Below are 18,731 nucleotides of genomic sequence, written 5' to 3'. Positions count from 1 at the left end.
GTAGTCTCATGAGAAGACACCTCTGCCTCGGCAGGCTGATGAGAATGCTCCGGAATGGGCAGCTCCTGTGGACCCACTAGCGCCGAATCCTAAAATATGAAAAAAATGAAATAATAAGCACTTTTAATGATCAAATATGTATATTAAATATTGACCTTATATTGAATAAAACTAATTTTAATTAAAAGCTTACTTGTGGCTCGACAGTCACATGGGAAGACATCGCTGGCTTGACAGGCCCATGAGAAAATGCCTGAGTGGGTGGCTCTGATAGACCCGCTGGCGCCGAATCCTAAAATATAAAATAGTACTAAATAATGAGTAACATATATATATTTAAAATAAATAATTTAAATGAACAAATAAGTATTTTAAATACTAACCGGGATCAAAACTTATCGAAGTCAAGAATCCGGGCTCCCTCTAAATTCCTCACAGGCCACTCATCAGCTAATGAAGCGCGTAACGCCGCCCAATCAACGTTATCACGCTCCTCCATGTATGCATCCTGGCTCGTCTGTGATGAAGATCCGGGTATCTCAGCAAGTAAGAGCGCAGGCGTAAACGTAGGTGAGTCCCCACGTGAGCTGCCACCGGCCAGGAAGGGCTGCGGATGGACTAGACCGTGAATACCCTCTGCATTTGTGTTTAACAGAAACAAAAAAAGTTTATTTTTAAAACGTAACAATTAATGAAATTAGATAAATCTAAATACAATAAACTTACCAATGCCTCGTACTGCCCCGCGAATGCTGAGTATCCTACATCCCTAGGGGGACGCAGAGCTGGGTTGCCGATCAATCGGCGTGTGATCTGATGATACCAGCGCATGTACTGCTCAATGGGAGTCAAATGGTCGACCACCGCTAGAGTGCCCAACCTGTTCTCCCAACGGTGGATCTGGACATCCATGAAAGCCAAAAAATCGTCATCAACGGCAGCCCGATCGTCCCGCTGGTAGTGTCGGAGCTCATGACGGACATCAGGGGGTATACTCTGTGTATGCCCAAACTGTCGTAAGACACGCTCAGGCATGTGATCCTTTACGATGTCCAGGTGTATCAATGGACACCGCGAGCTCCAAACCCCCTGACCTGCCCTACAGAAGGAGGGCAAACCATCTAATATAGTAGCATACGGCGTCTATATAAATAGCTGCATAACATATAAATACAAATCAGTGATCACCAAGTAGAAAAAACGTTTAATTAAATTATTAATGTAAATTTAAATAGTTTTACCGCATCGTCCGTCATGTGATCAAGCTGGTCCCAGAATGGAAGAATACTGTGGTGCGTATCGACATCCCGGTCAAAACCAGCTGTCCACCTCCTCGCATAAGGCATGTCAATCTCGAGGTGATGCTTAGGTACGGGCTGAAAAGGCAGCATCCTCTCCCACGCCCATAACTGTAAGCGATATTAGAAAATACAATGTTTTAGTCGTTCTTTCAAGAGGTTTGTTGACATTAAAGGAACGCACACTTAAAATATTACCTGGAGAAGAGCAAAAAATCACACACATCTCTGACAGCACCAATAGATGCTCGGCACAGGCATCTGTAGAGATACGCCAAAACAGCACCGCCCCAGCTGTAGTCTCCCAAGCGGTCCAGATGCTCCAAGAAAACCAAGTAACATAAACTGACAAAGGCACCCGATGAATTCGGGAACAAGATGCCCCCGAATATAATAAGCAGGTACAAACGGGCATGACGATCAACATCATCCTACGGGGTGCCGTCGTCGACCGGATTCAGAGCCTCCAAATAAGTGCAGAGTGCACTAAGCTGAACCCGACTGTCCCGAGATCTGGGCCGCGGCATCAGGCACGAAGTGGGTGAGCCTAGTCAACTCCGTCACCTATGTCCTACCAGGAAGAGGCTCGTACCGAGTGTACATTGGCTCTCCATCTACCAGCAATCCAAAGAGGACCTCCACATCCTGAAGCGTAATCTTGGCCTCATCGGTGCGAAGATGGAAGGTATGTGTCTCTGGCCTCCACCGCTCAACCATGGTCGTAATGAGCGCCCAATCATGCTGTACCCGACCAACGGACACACAACAGTAGATAACGCCCCGAAACAATATCTCCAACACGCGAGGGTGTGGGGGGTGCTCGCGTAAAAGAGCCCACGCTTTCTGCAGCCTACGGGGACGGAGCCTAGTAGATATCCCTATAGTACCGGCCCATAATAACTCTGACCTATGATTGTCTTGCAAAGACAATACTGATCTATTAGCGGGCCTCGGGTGAACAGCGTGCCCCGGGTGATCATCGGGCCCCGGGTGAGCATCGGGTGCCGGGTGATCATCGGGCCCCGGGTGAGCATCGGGTGCCGGGGGAACATCGGGCCCAGGGGGAACATTCGGATCCATGAAAGAGTCTGGTCTGTACAAACTAAATTAGTCATTATTCTTGAAATGAAAGATAAATTATATTAACTAATCGAAATTCAGCAGTAATATTTGTTTGGAACTCTATTTTGAATATGTGATATATTTTTAGTTGACCAAATAGCCAACACAACTACGATAAAATTAAACTAAAAGAGTATATTCGTCGACCACATATTTTCCTATAAACTTTACATTTTTTTCGTTAGCTTATGTATTTATGAAAAGAAGAATTTTAACTATTCTTTTTAAGATAATCTTTTTTTATTTAACATATATATTCACGCTTTTAAAATTATATAGATTAACATTTCATAATCGTTTACAACTTGTTTGGGTGGTTGTTACCTATTGTATTATATTATGTTGTTAATTTAAATAAAATGTTTGCTTTGATTGCTACTTTAATTTTATTGTTATGTAACGACGAAATGTTCTAGTTTATGTAACCACTGATTTGGTTCTATACAATACAACACAATACGATAAATGTCAAAACAATACATAATAATCATCCAAACAAAGTGTTAACAACATAATAATTCATTACCGATCGACTTCTTTCAATTCATAAAGAATGTTTAACAAATACTCAATTAACAAAATAATAATTCATTAACAATTCATAAATAATTAACCAAATTAACAACTCATAAACATATAACAAATTAACAATTCATAAATAATTAACCAAATTAACAACTCATAAACATATAACAAATTAACAATTCATAAACATTTAACAAATAATGAATTAAACAAAAAAAAAAAAAAACGGAACAGTGGCTGAGGCCACTGCCCAGCCCGATCAACCCAAAAAAAAAAAAATGAAATTTATGCATTTTTTTTGGAAATTAACGACGATTAAATGTTAAACATGCATGCAATATAATGTATATAACAAAATAATAACAAAAGTTCATAGTAGAAAACCTTAATCAAAGATTTTTTATAGAATTATTTTAATCGAGTTGTACGCCGCTTTTTCTCAAAATTCGAACTTAAAATTTTTGCTCCTTGACTTGAATATACCGAGAATCTATACTTTCCGAATGAAATTTAATAGAAAACGACGTTTTTAAGACGTGGGGACCACCTTGGCTCGTCTCCAATGGCGTTTTAATTTTTTTTTCCACTGGAGGGGACTAGTGGTGGAACCCGATCGGGTTATAGTGAAGTAATATAGCGCAGTATTTTACTCACTATAGGAGAGAGACAAACTCCTATAACGCAATAAAATAATGCGCTATAGGTGAGAGAATCTTTTGGATAGCGCAGTATTTTACTGCGTTATAGCACTTAACGGCTCCGTCTCCGTGAAGTGCTATAGCGCAGTAAAATACTGCACTAAAGGTACTTTGGTAACTTTTTTTTTTGTTGGGGTATTTTGGTTCAAAATATTTTTTTTAGGGTATTTTGGTTCCGGACTCGAAAAAGGCAGACACGTATAGTAGGCTCATAGGACCAAACATTACTGTGAGGACGAAAAATTTGTTGGTTCCCGTTTATATACAGTATACTAGACGGCCTATGCCCGTGCTGCGCACGGGCCCAACACTTTAGATTATAGTGCATTTATGTGTATGTAGTTATTTTTTATATTGCTTGATTTTGTCAATATGGGATACTATGTTCAAAGCACGATTAATATAACATTGTAGTTTGTGCTCCGTATCTAAAACTTTATTATATTAGTGTTTGCTACGAATACAAAGTCTGCACTCTTTTTTTTTGACATTGTTTATTTTTTTTAATATGGGATTCACTTTTTTTTATATTGCTTGGTTTTGTTAATATGGAGTCCACCTTTTTTTTTCCTGTAAGTTTGGAGATAGTGGATTCCACTTTATTTACTTCTTTTTTTAAAAAAAAATATTGGTTGGTGTTTTTTTATTTTTTAATATTGGTTGGTGTTTAATATGGGACCACACTTTTTTTTTAAATGCTTAATTGGTTGGTTTTTTTTTGAATTTTTTAATATTGGTTGGTGTTTAATATGGGGACCACATTTTTTTTAAAGTATTTTAAGTATGTTGCTGTACAATAATTTCATTTGCTCCCACTAATGGATTGATACGCATGTGACAATAAATCCATCATTATTGATTTAATTGTTTGATTTTGTAAGCACTTTTGTATTTCAAGTATGTTGTTGTACAATAATTCTATTTGTTTCCTCTAATGGGTTAATACGCATGTGACAATGAATCCATCAGGCTATATGGGCCCACAATTTTTTTTCAAAAATTGGAAAACGGATATATATATATATATATATATATATATATATATATATATATATATATATATATATATATATATATATATATATATATAAGTATTTTAAGTATGTTGTTGTACAATAATTTCATTTGCTCCCACTAATGGGTTGATACGCGTGTGGCAATAAATCCATCATTATTGATTTAATTGTTTGATTTTCTAAGCATTTTTGTATTTTAAGTATGTTGCTGTACAATAATTTCATTTGCTCCCTCTAATGGGTTGATATGCATGTGGCAATGAATCCATCGTTATTGATTTAATTGTTTGATTTTCTAAGCACTTTTTTTTTTAACATTGTTTATTTTTTTAATATGGGATTCACTTTTTTTTTTACTATTGCTTGATTTTGTTAATATGTGATCCACTTTTTTTTTCCCGTGAGTTTGGATGTGGTGGGTTCCACTTTTTATTTTTATTTTTTTATTACTGGTTGGTGTTTAATATGGGGCCCACAATTTTTTTTAAAAATATTAGTAGTTGTTTAAAATATGGTGGGCCACAATATTTTTTTTAAATATTAATAGTTGTTTAAAATATGTGGGCGCACAATTTTTTTTAATTATTAGTAGTTGTTTAAAATATGTGGGCCCACAATTTTTTTTTAGCCCACAAACGGACGACGAAAAAGTGCCCATAAACTGGCTCTTCTAAAGGGTAGAATATAACTAAACTAAACTAATTTATCTTGTGTGTGGTTATTTTATTTTCTGTCTCAACAATTTCTGTAAAAAGATGACAGAGGATTTAATCACTAAAGAGTAATTATACAAGAATGCATACAGATTGCATTGGTTTGTTGGAAGACATGGTCTTTTCCAAATGAAAACTTAATTCTCTTATTTTATTCGAAATTAACTGGTCCGATTAATTTGGATTTGCGCGCGCCGATTAGGCCAACTAAGGGGATAAAACACACTCCCTAGCGGAAAAAAACTTTTTATTTTTCAATTTCAAATCCGAGACTTTTAATTAATTAAAGGAGGAAGAATTTCAACGATAAACCTTTCGATGTTCTATCTCTTAACTAATCAATACCTATTGGCCGGATAACTCTAACCTTAAAAGCACTGAGATTACGTCAGTTCCGTAATTTTCGCTCAAGATTTATATTTGTGTTAAAAGTTATTAAATAATTATAAATATCTAAAATTATTATGAATGCATATTATTTTATTTAACTTAAAATTATATTAAAAATTACCCATAAATTTCATATTCTGAATGCGCAGTATTTTTACTTTTAAAAGAAACATGCATGGTTCCGAATATACTAATGTTGAATGTGAAATGAGTACATGTGCAGATGAGCTTTAAGTGGTGGAAAATAAGACAAATTAAAGCTTCGTGCAAGTTTGAAAAGTAGAGAGAATTAAGTAAGGGTTTAATTAGTATTTGTACATAATGGTTTGTCATTAGTATTTACAAATATTGAGAAATACTAGTAGAATATTCAAAAAATTACTGGGAGGATCATTTCAAGTGAAATAATAACTTCTACTAATATATTTTCAATATCTTTCCAAGTAAATTTCATGTATGAGCATAAATTCAATGTTCAATCACTTTTTAAAATATAAAAGTAAAACATGAAAAAAGAACTGAAAGCTGGAAATTCAATGGGTATACTTAGAGCTGCAATCTTGTCAATTGTCGTGAACTGTCCTATTAAATGGCCTACCAAAACGTTTGGGATTATTATTACCTTTTGCAAATGATTAATGATCACTAAGACAAAGGATCCACCATGCGTGAGGCTTTAAGACGTTGTTGTTGGTTCAAAGGTTTTTGCTTTCGAGGATTTCTATCAAATTTGCTTAACCATTAGTGCTTCTATATATATGACAATTATAATCCAGTATGGACTTGATTGAAACACTAGATATATTTTGTGCATCTGTGGTTGAAATTAAAGTAAAAAGATGGTGGAATGTCTTTTTTCTTAATTGACACCACATATTGTGCTACAGTACATTGTTAATGCTTTTGGCTAATATGTTGCCATATTACACTCTACTAATGTGACACCCCAGCTTAGGAGGAAAGTCACACATCGGCATAACACAAGAGAGGTGCTGGGTATGTAAGTAAGCATGTCTTACCTCCTAGTGACGCGTTTTAAAGCCGTGCGGACCTAGACCCAAAGCGGACAATATCACTAGTGGGCTGGGCTGGGCTGTTACAACTAAAGATGACAATATAATTGTCACATACTCCTTTTTGGACAAGCATTAGTTGTGGATAACTTGGTGCAATTATTGGCGTATAGCCAAAAAAATGAAATAGAAGATTAAATTCTACTCCCTTGATCTCAATTTAGGTGGCACAGTTTGGATTTCGAAAGTCAAACTGTTTAATTTTCACCTTGAGTTTGAGCATAGAATCTTTACGTTTTTTGAAATAAAATTTACATATTTGGAAATTACGTAGAACGTACTTTAACTCGCAATGATTGAAGATTCAAAATATTTAAAACAGATATGAAAAAAATCTTTCTTTTGGACGAACAATTGTTGTAATTGATCCAAAACCATGTCAAATTTTAACCAAACTGCTTCAAAATTTCAGATATGAGCCCCCCTCCACGTTCCGATTCTTTTGAGATATCAGCAACGTGAAATAGAGCTCGATTGTGGTAATTCAAAATTTGAACAATCATTTTCTTCAACCTTGAGATTTGCTATAAAATCGATCGAAAATCATATCAAATCTCAGCTAAGTTGCTTCAAATTCAGCTATGAATTCTCCTCGATGTTTTTTTTTTTTGAAGCATTGGCAGCTGCTACATTCCATATAATAACTGTTGTATATATGCATTATATATAAGATTTGATATGGTTTCGGATAAAATTACAGCAGTTGTCGTCCAAATGGAACAAGACGACACTATCAGAAATAGTCTAGCATAATCTTATTCAGGTCTAAAATAGGTTTAATAGCACTCTATATTTTCTACTAAGCTTCTGCATTGGCTATAATCATGTCAAATCTCAACGATATTGCTTCAAATTTCAGATACGAATTCTCTTCGATATTCCAATTTTTCGAGGCATTGGTAGTTTCTATATATAACATGGTTTAGGATCTAATTACAGTTGTTGTTCGTCCAAAAGAAAGAAGACGACATTACCATAAATAGTCTAGCAGAATCTTTATTCAGGTCTAAATAGGTTTATTAGCATCTTGTATAGCCAAATGCAGAAGCTTAATAGAAATTGTAGGATGCTAATAAACCTATTTTAGACCTGAATAAGGATTCTGCTAGACTAATTCTGGCAGTGACATCTTCTTCCTTTTGGACGAACAACTGCTGTAATTTGATCTGAAAAATCATGGCAAATCTTAACCAAACTGCTTCAAATTTCAGATATGGGCTCCCCACCACGTTCCAATTCTTTTGAGATATCACCCATGTGAAATAGAGCTCGATTGTGGTAATCCAAAATTTGAAAAATTATTTTCTTCAACCTTGAGAGTTGTTATAAAATCGATCCAAAATCATGTCAAATCTCAACGAAATTGCTTCAAATTTCAGATATGAATTCTCCTCGATGTTCCTTTTTTTTTTTTTTGAGGTATCACTCATTCAAAATGAAGCTCGTTTGTTGTAGCCCACATTTTCGAATTAGAGCTTCGAAGCTTGTTGATCGCTGTTAATGCTTCCAGCTCCTTCTTCACGTTTTTCAGCAACCAAAATGTATATATACTTCAAGTTTAGCTTTCAATGACAATTACACACATATAAGATGAAGAATGAGAGAATTTAGGAGTAAAAGAATGATTTTCGGAGAAGAACATGAAAGAAGAAAGAGAGAAAGAAAGAGAAAGAGAAAAGTTTTTTTTTTCTTGAAAAGCTTAAAACTTAACCTTGAAATTTTTAAAAATACAAAGAGGTCCCCATGTGTTTGCTAATCCCATCATTAATAATTTCTAGAGCAAAAATAAATGAAAAAGAAAATGAGGGCCCTGCCACTTAGAAAAAAACTTTAGGTCCTGCCATCTTATTCTTCCAAGCTACTATATTATCGCTTTATAATTCATACATAGCTGACTATTTGTATGGTAAAGAAAAAGGCTCATTCGCACAAATGCCCCTAGTTCGGGGTGGTCTTTAATTTTTCCCCCTCAAATTTGAGGTTTTTAATTTATGCCCTTCAGTAGTGCTTTTAGCGCGGGCATACAGGGGCGGAGCTAGTAAGAGCCGAGGGGTTCATCTGAAACCCCTTCGGCGAAAAATTACACTGAATATACAAGGTTAAAATTAATTTTTATGTATATATAACAGATATTGAACCCCCTTAACTTCTTCTTGTATTTACTTCTTTACATTTCTGAACCCTCTTGTTATAAATCCTAGCTCCGCCACTGCGGGCATAAGTTAATTAAATGACATAATACGTAAAAATGCCCTCAAACTTAACCTCAGTTGACAAGTATGCCCTTAAATTTTGAGTGTGCACAAGTAGGCACCTCAATTTTTCTCGACTTTGTGAGTTGAATAATCCAACTTACAAAATGATCATTTAGATACCTCCAAAATTTATGTGTCACGTCAGCATTCGTGTTTACATGTTCAATTTAATGCTAGTTGAGGTGTCTACTTATGCACACCCAAAGTTGGAGGGCATACTTGGCAGTTGAGGTCAAGTTTGAAGACCCGTTTATGTGTTATGCCTAATTAAATATTACTCCCTTCTTTTAATTTGTTTGTTTGGTTTTAACTTGAGACGGAATTTGAAAAGTAAAGAAGACTTTAAATATTCTGGTCGTAAATTAAAAATGTGTAAGATATATCAAAATACCCTTTAAAATCTTATGGTCTTTAACTCTTAAACATGCCATGTGGAAAGTTAGAATTAAAGTGTTGAAAAAAAAAGACATTATTTTTTAAGAGAACTAGAAAGGAAAGCAAGATAAACAAATTGAAACAGATGGAGTAATATTATATACTTTACGTTCCAATTTACTTGATACAACTTAGATTTTAAAAGTGCTTATTTTAGAGAATTGAAATACTTGGAATGGCCAGTAATGAATGCATCATAACGAGTATATGCTCCATTTGTTGATATACTATATTATCTATAAAACATTGTCGCAAGATCAGAAAACAAAATATGATCTTAATAAATTTTGGCTTGTGAAAATTAAAAAAATGAAAGATCAATAAAAAAGAGGAAATGAGATCTCTTGTCCTTTTACAAATTGAATAAAATAAAATATTATTTTCAGATCTTTTATGTATTTTTCTCAGGTCTTTTATGTGTAAAAAATAAAGATCTCTTGTCAAAGGATCATGAAACTAATTTTTTTTCCGTAAAGGACTAAAAAACTATTTCTACCGAAAATAACTATACACGTTATAAATAATTATAAAAGCTAAAATAGGTCCTCCATGATACTCGCATTAAATATTATATACATTTTAAACAAGGATCACGAACATATCTAGACTAATTTTTTTTTTTAAATCATATTAGATGTAAAATTATCAATGAAAATAAATATATTTATCAGTTTGGTTTAACTTATTCTCGTTTAGTATCAAACCAACAACAACAACATACCCAATATATTCTCGAAAGTAGGGTCTGGGGAAGATAGAGTGTACACGGATTTTACCCTACCTTGGGAGGTAGGGAGGTTGTTTCTAATAGACCCTCGGCTCAAGAAATGACATTTCAAAAAAGGTTACATAAGAAATAATAGAAATAAAAAAATAATCACAAAATATAATAAAAAACATAGCACAGCATAATGTCAAAAAGAAGCAATTACAGCAGACAAAAATCGAAAGGCAATAAACTACCAGTAAAGTGCAACGCATACTAGTATATGAAAGGATCCGCGAGACAATACTTTACTAACTACTAACCTTCTACCCTAATTCGTGGGGCAATTCGCAGAATTACCCTTCTTTTGGGGTGGTCTTTAAATTTTGCCCCTCATAGTTGAAATCTTTAAATTTTGCCCTTCGGTTAAAACCAAGTTCCAGGTTCGAACCCCCACTCAGTCAAAATTTTTTAAAAAAATCGCAAGGCAGAGTTTAAATTTCGCTATGCCCCCACCGGCATACACTTGTTAAGGAATTACCAAAGTTATGCCGGACCCGACATACTTATGCCTTATGGGCAGACTTGGCATAATCCGGCATAACTTTGGTAATTCATTCACAAGTTTATGCCGGATCCGACATACTTATGGGAAAACTTTTAATGGGCAAACTTTTAGTTAGGCCTTAACTAAAAGTCTTTTCCTAATTATGCCTTATGGGGCAGACTTTTAGTTAAGGCATAACTAAAAGTATGCCCATAAGGCATAACTTTTCCTTAAGACATAGACTTTGTTTTATAAGCCAAATTTGGTTAGTTCAAACTCCGCATATTGGCAACCAAATTGAACTTAACATCAGCAAAGCAGTAACGGTAGGAAAGAAACAGATCATACATTGGCAAAACAAAGCATGCTCATAAAAGGCTGATATTGTTTTTATATTTTATCTACTGGTGCATCGCAGGATGTGTCAATTTGCACAGCTTGGTAAGTGTAAATACTAACAAACCGAGGTACATTTGCAACATTTTAAGACCTGAATATGCATTAAGATACATTTAGTTAGAACAGAACATCCACATTCTTTATTGGTTTGTTATGATTTACTGGTCTGGTCCCATTAAAAGTTTGTCTATAAATATGGCTGACCCGACATAAACTTGTTAAGGAATTATCAAAATTATGTCAGACCAGGCATAAACTTGTTAATGAATTACCAAAGTTATGCCGGACCCGGCATACTTATGCCAAGTCTACCCATAAGGCAGAGTATGCCGGGTCTGACATAACTTTGGTAATTCCTTAACAAGTGTATGCCGGGTCCGGCATACACGCGACCCAAATCTTGCCTTGCAATTTTTTTTAATTTATACTTGAGCGGGGGTTCGAACCCAGAACCTCATGATTTCTGCATGAACGCTCAGGGTTGCAACGCAAAGGGCAAAAATTAAAGACCAGCAATATGAGGGGCATAATTTAAATACCACAAATATGAGGGGCAAAATTTAAAGACCTCTCCAAAAGAAGGGCAATCCGCGCAAAAAAAATGTAATCCGTGTCCTCCACAATCTCTTATCTTTACCGAACCAATTAAACTAAACAAACCACATCTGGGTCCATTTTGGATTTGGGCCTTTTGCGTTTCTAATGAAAAAGCCCAAATTTCTAAGCCCAAAATAAGAAGAAGTAGAATCATGTGATTGATCTACAATTGCATCCATATTCACATTATCTTCTTCTCCATTAATTATTTGCTATCTCAGGTCAGTATCTCTCTTTTTTCTCCTTTAGCTGGTTTTAGTTAAATTGGGATGAATTGTTAGGGCCAAAAAAATGTACTTTTTTTCTATGTTACTCGGACGCTCCTAAAATGTGCCTGTCGGATGCTTCAAAAGTTTTAATTTTTCTTTGTATTGCATTTGGCCATGTGGAGCCTTATTATTATTATTTTTGTTTTTGAAGGCAATGATGCAGAGCGACGATCCTGTTAAAGATGTGTTTAACATCCGGAAACTGGAGATTTCAGACAAAGACAAAGGTTTTATCGAATTGCTGAGACAATTGACTGTCTGTGATTCCGTGTCAGACGAGAAATTTAAAGAAAGATTCCAAGAAATCGAGAAATATGGTGATGACCATAGGATTTGTGTGATTGAAGATGTCCGATCAGGGAAGATTGTTGCAACTGGAAGTGTGTTCATTGAGAAGAAATTTGTGAGGAATTGTGGTAAAGCTGGACATATTGAGGATGTTGTTGTTGATTCGAGTACTCGTGGGATGCAATTAGGTAAAAGAATTGTTGAGTATCTTGCTCATCATGCTCATTCAATGGGATGTTATAAGGTAATTCTTGATTGTACTCAAGAGAATACACCTTTTTATGAGAAATGTGGTTTCAAGAAGAAAGAGATTCAGATGGTTAAGTATTTTGTTTGATGAATAATTTGTGATTTTTAATCTTGTAAGATTGTTGTTTCTTGTTTTGACAAATTTAGTTGTCATCATTAACCAAATCTTCTGTTTACTTGTATGCCCTGCATTTATGGAGGAGGATATCTTGTCTTAATCTTGGGAATTCTGCAATTGCTTCATAAATAGTTTCAGTAAACAAGTAGACAAGAGTAACTTGCTAGCAATTTATGAATTCAATCTCTATTTACTTATGTGGAGTAACAAAAGTTTGGATTTTTTTTATTTTTTTTCAAAGTCAAAGTTAGATAGTCATAGCTTGTGATTCACTTCGCTTGAGCACATTACCAATATATTCTTGTGCTGCGGATATCACCTTTCTTGATCGGTCAATTATTTCTTGGGTGAAAAGTTACCCGCATTGTGTGTTTACACCAAAACAAAGAATGCAAGACACATGTTTTTCTCTGATTTACTAGTCCGAAACACAGAATCTTTGACATATGCTTCCAAGGTTGGGACTTTGAAGTAAGGTGCATAATCAGTATCATAATTTTTGTCTGCTATTTCATGTCTTTATTCGCTTTACCTATCAAAGTGGAAAAGAGACTTGACTCGTTGAAAAGGAAGTTTGTCTGGCAAGGCAACAGAGAAAGTAGGTGCTTTGGTCCGGTGAATTGGAAATCTCTTATTACCAGTAAGAAAATGGTGGATTTGGCATAAAAAACGTAAGTCTACGCAACAAATGTTTGTTAATGAAGTAGCTATGAACAAGAGAGCCAATGGTGTACTAAAATAGTGAGAACTTGTTTTGGAGTTAGTACTGTGAGATCTATTAGATCAATATGGTCTGATTTTGCTACAAAGTTTGGTTTAAGATAGGTAAGGAAGTACAATTGGCTAGGTCATGGGCCTCTCAAAGGCTATTTTCTGATATGTTCGGTTTGGTCTTACTATTTGAAGCAAAAATTGAGGAAGTACGACGACAAGGGTGGAATATCAATTTTCGGAGGCTTCTCGATGATAGGGGGATCGAGAGAACTGCTGAATTTTTTAAAAGTTGGAGCTAATTCATTGTATAATGGATACTGAAGATTCATTATTATGGAATGGTATCAGCAAAGAAGTTTTCTCCATCAAATCTGTATATTGTTTTGTTTATTCTCTTATACCAACAACAACATGCTTAGTGTAATCCCACAAGTGGGGTCTGAGGAGGGTAGAGTGTACGTAGACCAAACCCCTTCCTGCTACAGCTGGCCTTGGAGATGTTGGCGTAATACTGATTTTTTGTTAGAACTCAAAGAGTCCTTGTAAGATACATAAGAACATTGTTTTCCTTTTCTTTTTGGAACTGTAACTATGGCTGCCAACATAGCCTTTATGCTGATGATCAAAATCTACTTTACTATCTTTTCTTTTCCGGCCATTTTTTGTGATAAGTGAGTGTATATAAGAGTTTGAAGTAGTGGAATAAATAGCTGTAGTAGTTGAGGCTAAAAAAATAAAATAAAAAAAAATAGCTGTAGTAGTAAACACAAACGGTCCATAAAAATAAACCAGAGAATCTGAATGCCAACACAATAAAATACTTTCAAAAGCAGAAGCATTTTTCTTTGCTATATAAAAAGGTTCTAGACAGCCAAAAGAAAATAGCAACGATCACAAATCAGTAATGGTCAAACTAATGATTTGCAAAGCAAAAAACACTGACCCATATTCTAGATCATAATTTTGATATATAGCAATTATTTTTCCAATATACATACTATAGCATTTTTTATTTTTTTTTAAGGGTAATTTCATTGATAGGGATACCCAGCATAACGATCCTAGACAGAAGTTAAGAAAGTCAAGAATGCAATCTGTATCATTAATATCAGCCATGTTATCCCAAAAGGTTAGCAAAAATGTACAACTGTATTTCAAGGTCATTACATTCTGCTTTTTGGTCTAAAAATTTCAATTCTCTCCAAATAAAGGGCATGCAGCTTGGTGAATGAAGCATGCCGCATTCACGCAAGATCCGGGGAAGGGCCGCACCCCAACGAGATATATTGTAGGCAGCCTATGCTGATGCAAGCATTAGTGGTTGATTCCATGGTTAAAGCCGGTGACATATAGATCACACACAGATGACTTTACCAATGATCTAAGGCTCCCTTTCTTTCTCTGTCCAAATGGTGGCTGGGATGGTGTTCCATACTTTGATTCAGCCTTTGTTTAGCCCTCTCTTGTACCAGCTTTTGAGGAAACCCTTTGTATGTGAAAGGCAATTTGCAATGCAGAAACAGTTGGCTTGCATCTTCATTTTGCTCCACACAAAGTATCTATTGCACAAGTAAATGCCTCTTTTTTGTAACTTATTGCTGTGGGAGTCGAAAACACTGTTAATTGAAAACCAATGTGACTCGTGCCTCCTAGAGATAAGTATTGTCTTTTCGAGTTGGCCAGCTTCTTCTCCATCTGTTCTAAGACATCATCCCATATAGCTACTAATTTAAAGCTTGCACGGGGCCCAGAGACTTTGTAGAAATGCTTCCAAAGATACACCACAATATCTCCGCAAAGAGTTCCAAATTGCGAACCTTATTTACCGGGAACAACCAACCCTTGATGAAGTTGATGTGTAACCTACATTTAACCTCAAAAGTGGACTGGATCAACCTGTAGATCGATGAATCGTCAAATATAACATACGTAAGATGAAGTGAATACTGGAGCTGGCGATGAAGCCTTTGATCCATTTTTTTCTGCATAGCGACACAACATAATGCTGAGACCCTCCCATCACAAGGATAAAGAGAAACGGAGAAAGAGGATCTCCCTGTCTTCAGCCTCTTTGGATAGCAAAGAAACAATGAAGATAACCATTCATGAGGACGGAGAATCTAACCATAGAAATGCAAAAATTAATCCAATTGATTCATAATCCCTCCGTCCCAATTTATGTGAAGTTGTTTGACTGGGCACATAGTTTAAGAATGAAAGATGCTAAAGACTTCGGTTCATTTTATTTATGATGTAAATGATGCTAACAAAACTTTCTTTCATTAGACCAGTCAATAAAGGAATGGCAGAGTAGTTGATCCCGACTTTTGAAACTTGTGATCCAAAATAAACCATTGATATTTGTGTGGCTAAAAACCATCTCATTAAGGGTAAAATGAGAAGTTTAAAGTTGAATTGTTACTAAATATAGAAAGGTGTCATTCTTTTTGGGACTGACTAAAAAGAACGACTTTCACAATAAATTGGAACGGAGGAAGTACCATATATCGTTCTGTCACACAATATTTTGCTTCTGCACAAGATTGCTCGAGTTGATAGTAATCTTTGTCGACAGATAAATATTAGGTCTGTCTCTTCTGCTTTTTGGCTGAGTTTTCCTCCTCCCTCTTCAATATCTTTTCTCTTCTTGATTACTTGCTGAATAAAAAGTTCGCGACATCATATTACTAACCAAAGTCTTACCAGTAATCTCCACATGAGCATGATCCGTTAAGGAAACAATGGAAACGGTTATTATCCCGCAAGATAATTTCCCTCTCCGTTATCTTCGAAACAAGCTTGAAGAATGTATGACAATCACCACAGATACGAAGATTTTTAATTATTCTGATAACATCACTAGGTTTAGTACTTAGTAAGCCATATGCAAGTGCAAGCTTCTCGCTATGACACCCCACAAAATGCTCCTTTTCCTCCTCTTCGATGTCAAATAGAACATATTCCGTTTTTGGAACATAACCTGCTTCTTTCAACTCCTTGGTCAGTTCACCGAGTTTAATGTATATCATCTCTGATATAGGATGATACGTATCCCCGACAAGAAATTCATGAACAATTCCATTAATCTCTATCCAACTATACGCCGGAATCTTCTGCATTCTTCCCTCATTCATAGAAGACCTGATCTTTTCCGAATCATCCCATTTGCTGTTAGACGAATAGATATTCGACAAAAGAACGTAATTTCCCGAGTTCCATGGTTCCAATTCAATCAAATGCTTTAGCACATGTTCGGCCAACTTGGTATCATGATGCAACCGGCAGCCACTTAATAGAGCTCCCCAAATGACGGCATTAGCCTTCATTGGCATACTTTCTATCAACGAATGAGCTTCATCCAGCAAACCCGATCGGCCTAATAGATCAACCATGCATCCGTAATGTTCGATCATCGGTTCCAAAGAGTACAAGTGAGTCATGCTGCCAAAAAATAGAGAAACTGACATAAATAACCACCCACCAAAATAATAGCGATCAAATGCAATTTTTTTGCATATTAATGCATAATATACGTAAAATATACAATTTTGTACATAATAGTGTATGTTTTTTGTATATTTGGCTAGCAAATGTAATTATGTTTTTCCATCCGGTCAAATGTGTAACTTGCCTGCGAAAATATTTGCGACCATCGTCAACAAGGCCAGCATGAGTGAAAGCACAAAGGAGACCTATAAATGTGTTTCCATCAGGTTTTATACCGAGTTTCTCTACTTGACCGAAACAACAAAAGGCAGATTTCACATGTCCGTGCATAGCAAGACCTGATATAACAGCATTCCAAATTACTCTGTCCTTCACTGTCATTCGTTTGAATATTTCCCAAGCCGATCCCATCCGCCCACATTTAGCATACATATCAATTAGCGCCGTACCTAAAACAGCATTAGAGAAAAACTCGTTCACGTCCATCAACTTACTGATCCGTTCGCCAACTTCTAGCGCTCCTAACCTAGCACAAGCAGAAAGTACACCAACCATTGAATAACAATCAGGCCTAATTTTCTCTCCTTGCATTACATAAAAAAGCTCCAACGCCTCTTTAGGAAGCCCATTCGACGCATAACCTTGAATCATAGCACTCCAAGAAACAACATCCTTCTCTACCATCATATCAAAAACCTCGCGAGCTTTCCCCATATTCCCACATTTCGCGTACATATCAATCAAACCAGTATTAACAAACACATTTCTCCCCATTCCCATCTCCACCGCGTATTTATGCACCCACTCACCAGCACTAACATCCCCAAAACGACTACAAGCAGACAACACGCGAACAATTGTAAAACTATCCGGACTCAAACCCGTCTCCAACGACCTCCGAAACAACTCAATAGCTTCCTTAAACTTCCCAAAATCAATATAACCCGTCATTATCGCGGTCCAAGAAACAACATTCTTCTCAGGAATATCATCAAACACTTGGTGTGCATCCTCTAAAAACCCACACTTTGCATAAAAACAAACCAACCCAGTATTCACAAAAACATCATTATCAAATCCACATTTCACCACAATCACATGAGTCTTAACACCAGTAATAAAATCCGATAATCTAGCACAAGATTTCAACAGAAATGGAAATGTAAAATTATTCGGCAAATAACCTTCATTTCGCATTAAATAAAAAGATTCAATTGATTGCTTAAAACAATTATTTAAAACTAACCCACGTATCATAGTGTTGTATAAAAAAATGTTGGGTTGTTGGGTTTGATTAAAAATAAGTTCAGCATAAGTTGTGTTGTTGAAATTGTTTAAAGTGTACTTTAGTATTAAGTTTAACAGATAGTTGTTTTGGTTAAAACCTGTACGTATAAGACGTGCATGGATGTGTTTAAGGTGATTGAATGATTTGAAGTTATGAAATAGAGCTGATTTTAGCTCTAATAGAGCTTTAGGAGCAATTGAGGATGTTGGATTCATGTCTCAGACCACCTTGGCAACAACTACCTCAAATTTTCTAGTTTTGAATAATTGCAATTAGACTGATTTAAACTGATGAGGTATATAACTTAAACTTGCCTTAAAATAAGTAGTTTTCTCATGTACATGGGGTGATATATTTTCTAGTTTTGAAAAATTACAAGCCATAATACATAAACAGGCGCTCAAACTTATCTTGCATGTGTGCCCTCTAATTTTTTGTGTGCACAGACAGGCATCTCAATTTGTCTATAATTTATCAGCTGAACACTCTAATTTACAAAATTACAAAATGACCATCTGGACACCTTCCAAATTAACATATATAAAATTTATATGTTTATTTTAGTAATCTACTCTCACACCGAT

General features: G+C 35.5%; 2 protein-coding genes across 4 annotated transcripts; one reads left to right on the top strand and one right to left on the bottom strand.

The window, feature by feature from the left end:
* The first annotated feature begins 11,849 nt into the window (after window positions 1–11,849).
* LOC132629838 (glucosamine 6-phosphate N-acetyltransferase) lies at window positions 11,850–12,798 on the top strand. Of its 2 annotated transcripts, none has more exons than XM_060345219.1 (2): window positions 11,850–11,995; window positions 12,195–12,798. In XM_060345219.1, exon 2 carries the CDS (start codon window positions 12,198–12,200, stop codon window positions 12,666–12,668), a length of 471 nt encoding a protein of 156 aa, XP_060201202.1. In that variant the 5' UTR covers window positions 11,850–11,995; window positions 12,195–12,197; the 3' UTR covers window positions 12,669–12,798. The 2 variants fall into 2 exon arrangements, with proteins under 2 accessions (XP_060201202.1, XP_060201203.1); XM_060345220.1 differs by lacking the exon at window positions 11,850–11,995 and adding an exon at window positions 12,012–12,104.
* Window positions 12,799–14,491: 1,693 nt separating this feature from the next.
* Window positions 14,492–18,488, bottom strand: LOC132629837 (putative pentatricopeptide repeat-containing protein At3g08820). Of its 2 annotated transcripts, XR_009578442.1 has the most exons (3): window positions 17,044–18,488; window positions 15,914–16,853; window positions 14,492–15,308 (listed from the first exon to the last, which is right to left on the bottom strand). XR_009578442.1 is itself a non-coding variant. In XM_060345217.1 (2 exons), exons 1-2 carry the CDS (start codon window positions 18,360–18,362, stop codon window positions 16,112–16,114), a joined length of 2,061 nt encoding a protein of 686 aa, XP_060201200.1. In that variant the 5' UTR covers window positions 18,363–18,488; the 3' UTR covers window positions 14,492–16,111. The 2 variants fall into 2 exon arrangements, 1 of the variants encoding a protein (XP_060201200.1); XM_060345217.1 differs by having other exon boundaries at window positions 14,492–16,853.
* Between the last annotated feature and the right edge of the window lie 243 nt (window positions 18,489–18,731).

The sequence above is a fragment of the Lycium barbarum genome, chromosome 3 (assembly GCF_019175385.1).
Source record: "Lycium barbarum isolate Lr01 chromosome 3, ASM1917538v2, whole genome shotgun sequence".
Taxonomy (NCBI): domain Eukaryota; kingdom Viridiplantae; phylum Streptophyta; class Magnoliopsida; order Solanales; family Solanaceae; genus Lycium; species Lycium barbarum.
Note: the sequence above shows the minus strand (reverse complement) of the source record. Positions and strands in the feature narration are given on the sequence as shown.

Excerpts from the sequence above, each read along its gene's own strand:
- LOC132629837 (XM_060345217.1), bottom strand. The coding sequence starts at position 18,362 with ATGAATCCAACATCCTCAATTGCTCCTAAAGCTCTATTAGAGCTAAAA. Across the intron at positions 16,854-17,043 it reads GGTCGCAAATATTTTCGCAG|CATGACTCACTTGTACTCTT; the intron begins GCAAGTTACACA and ends ATTTTTTGGCAG.
- LOC132629838 (XM_060345219.1), top strand. The coding sequence starts at position 12,198 with ATGATGCAGAGCGACGATCCTGTTAAAGATGTGTTTAACATCCGGAAA.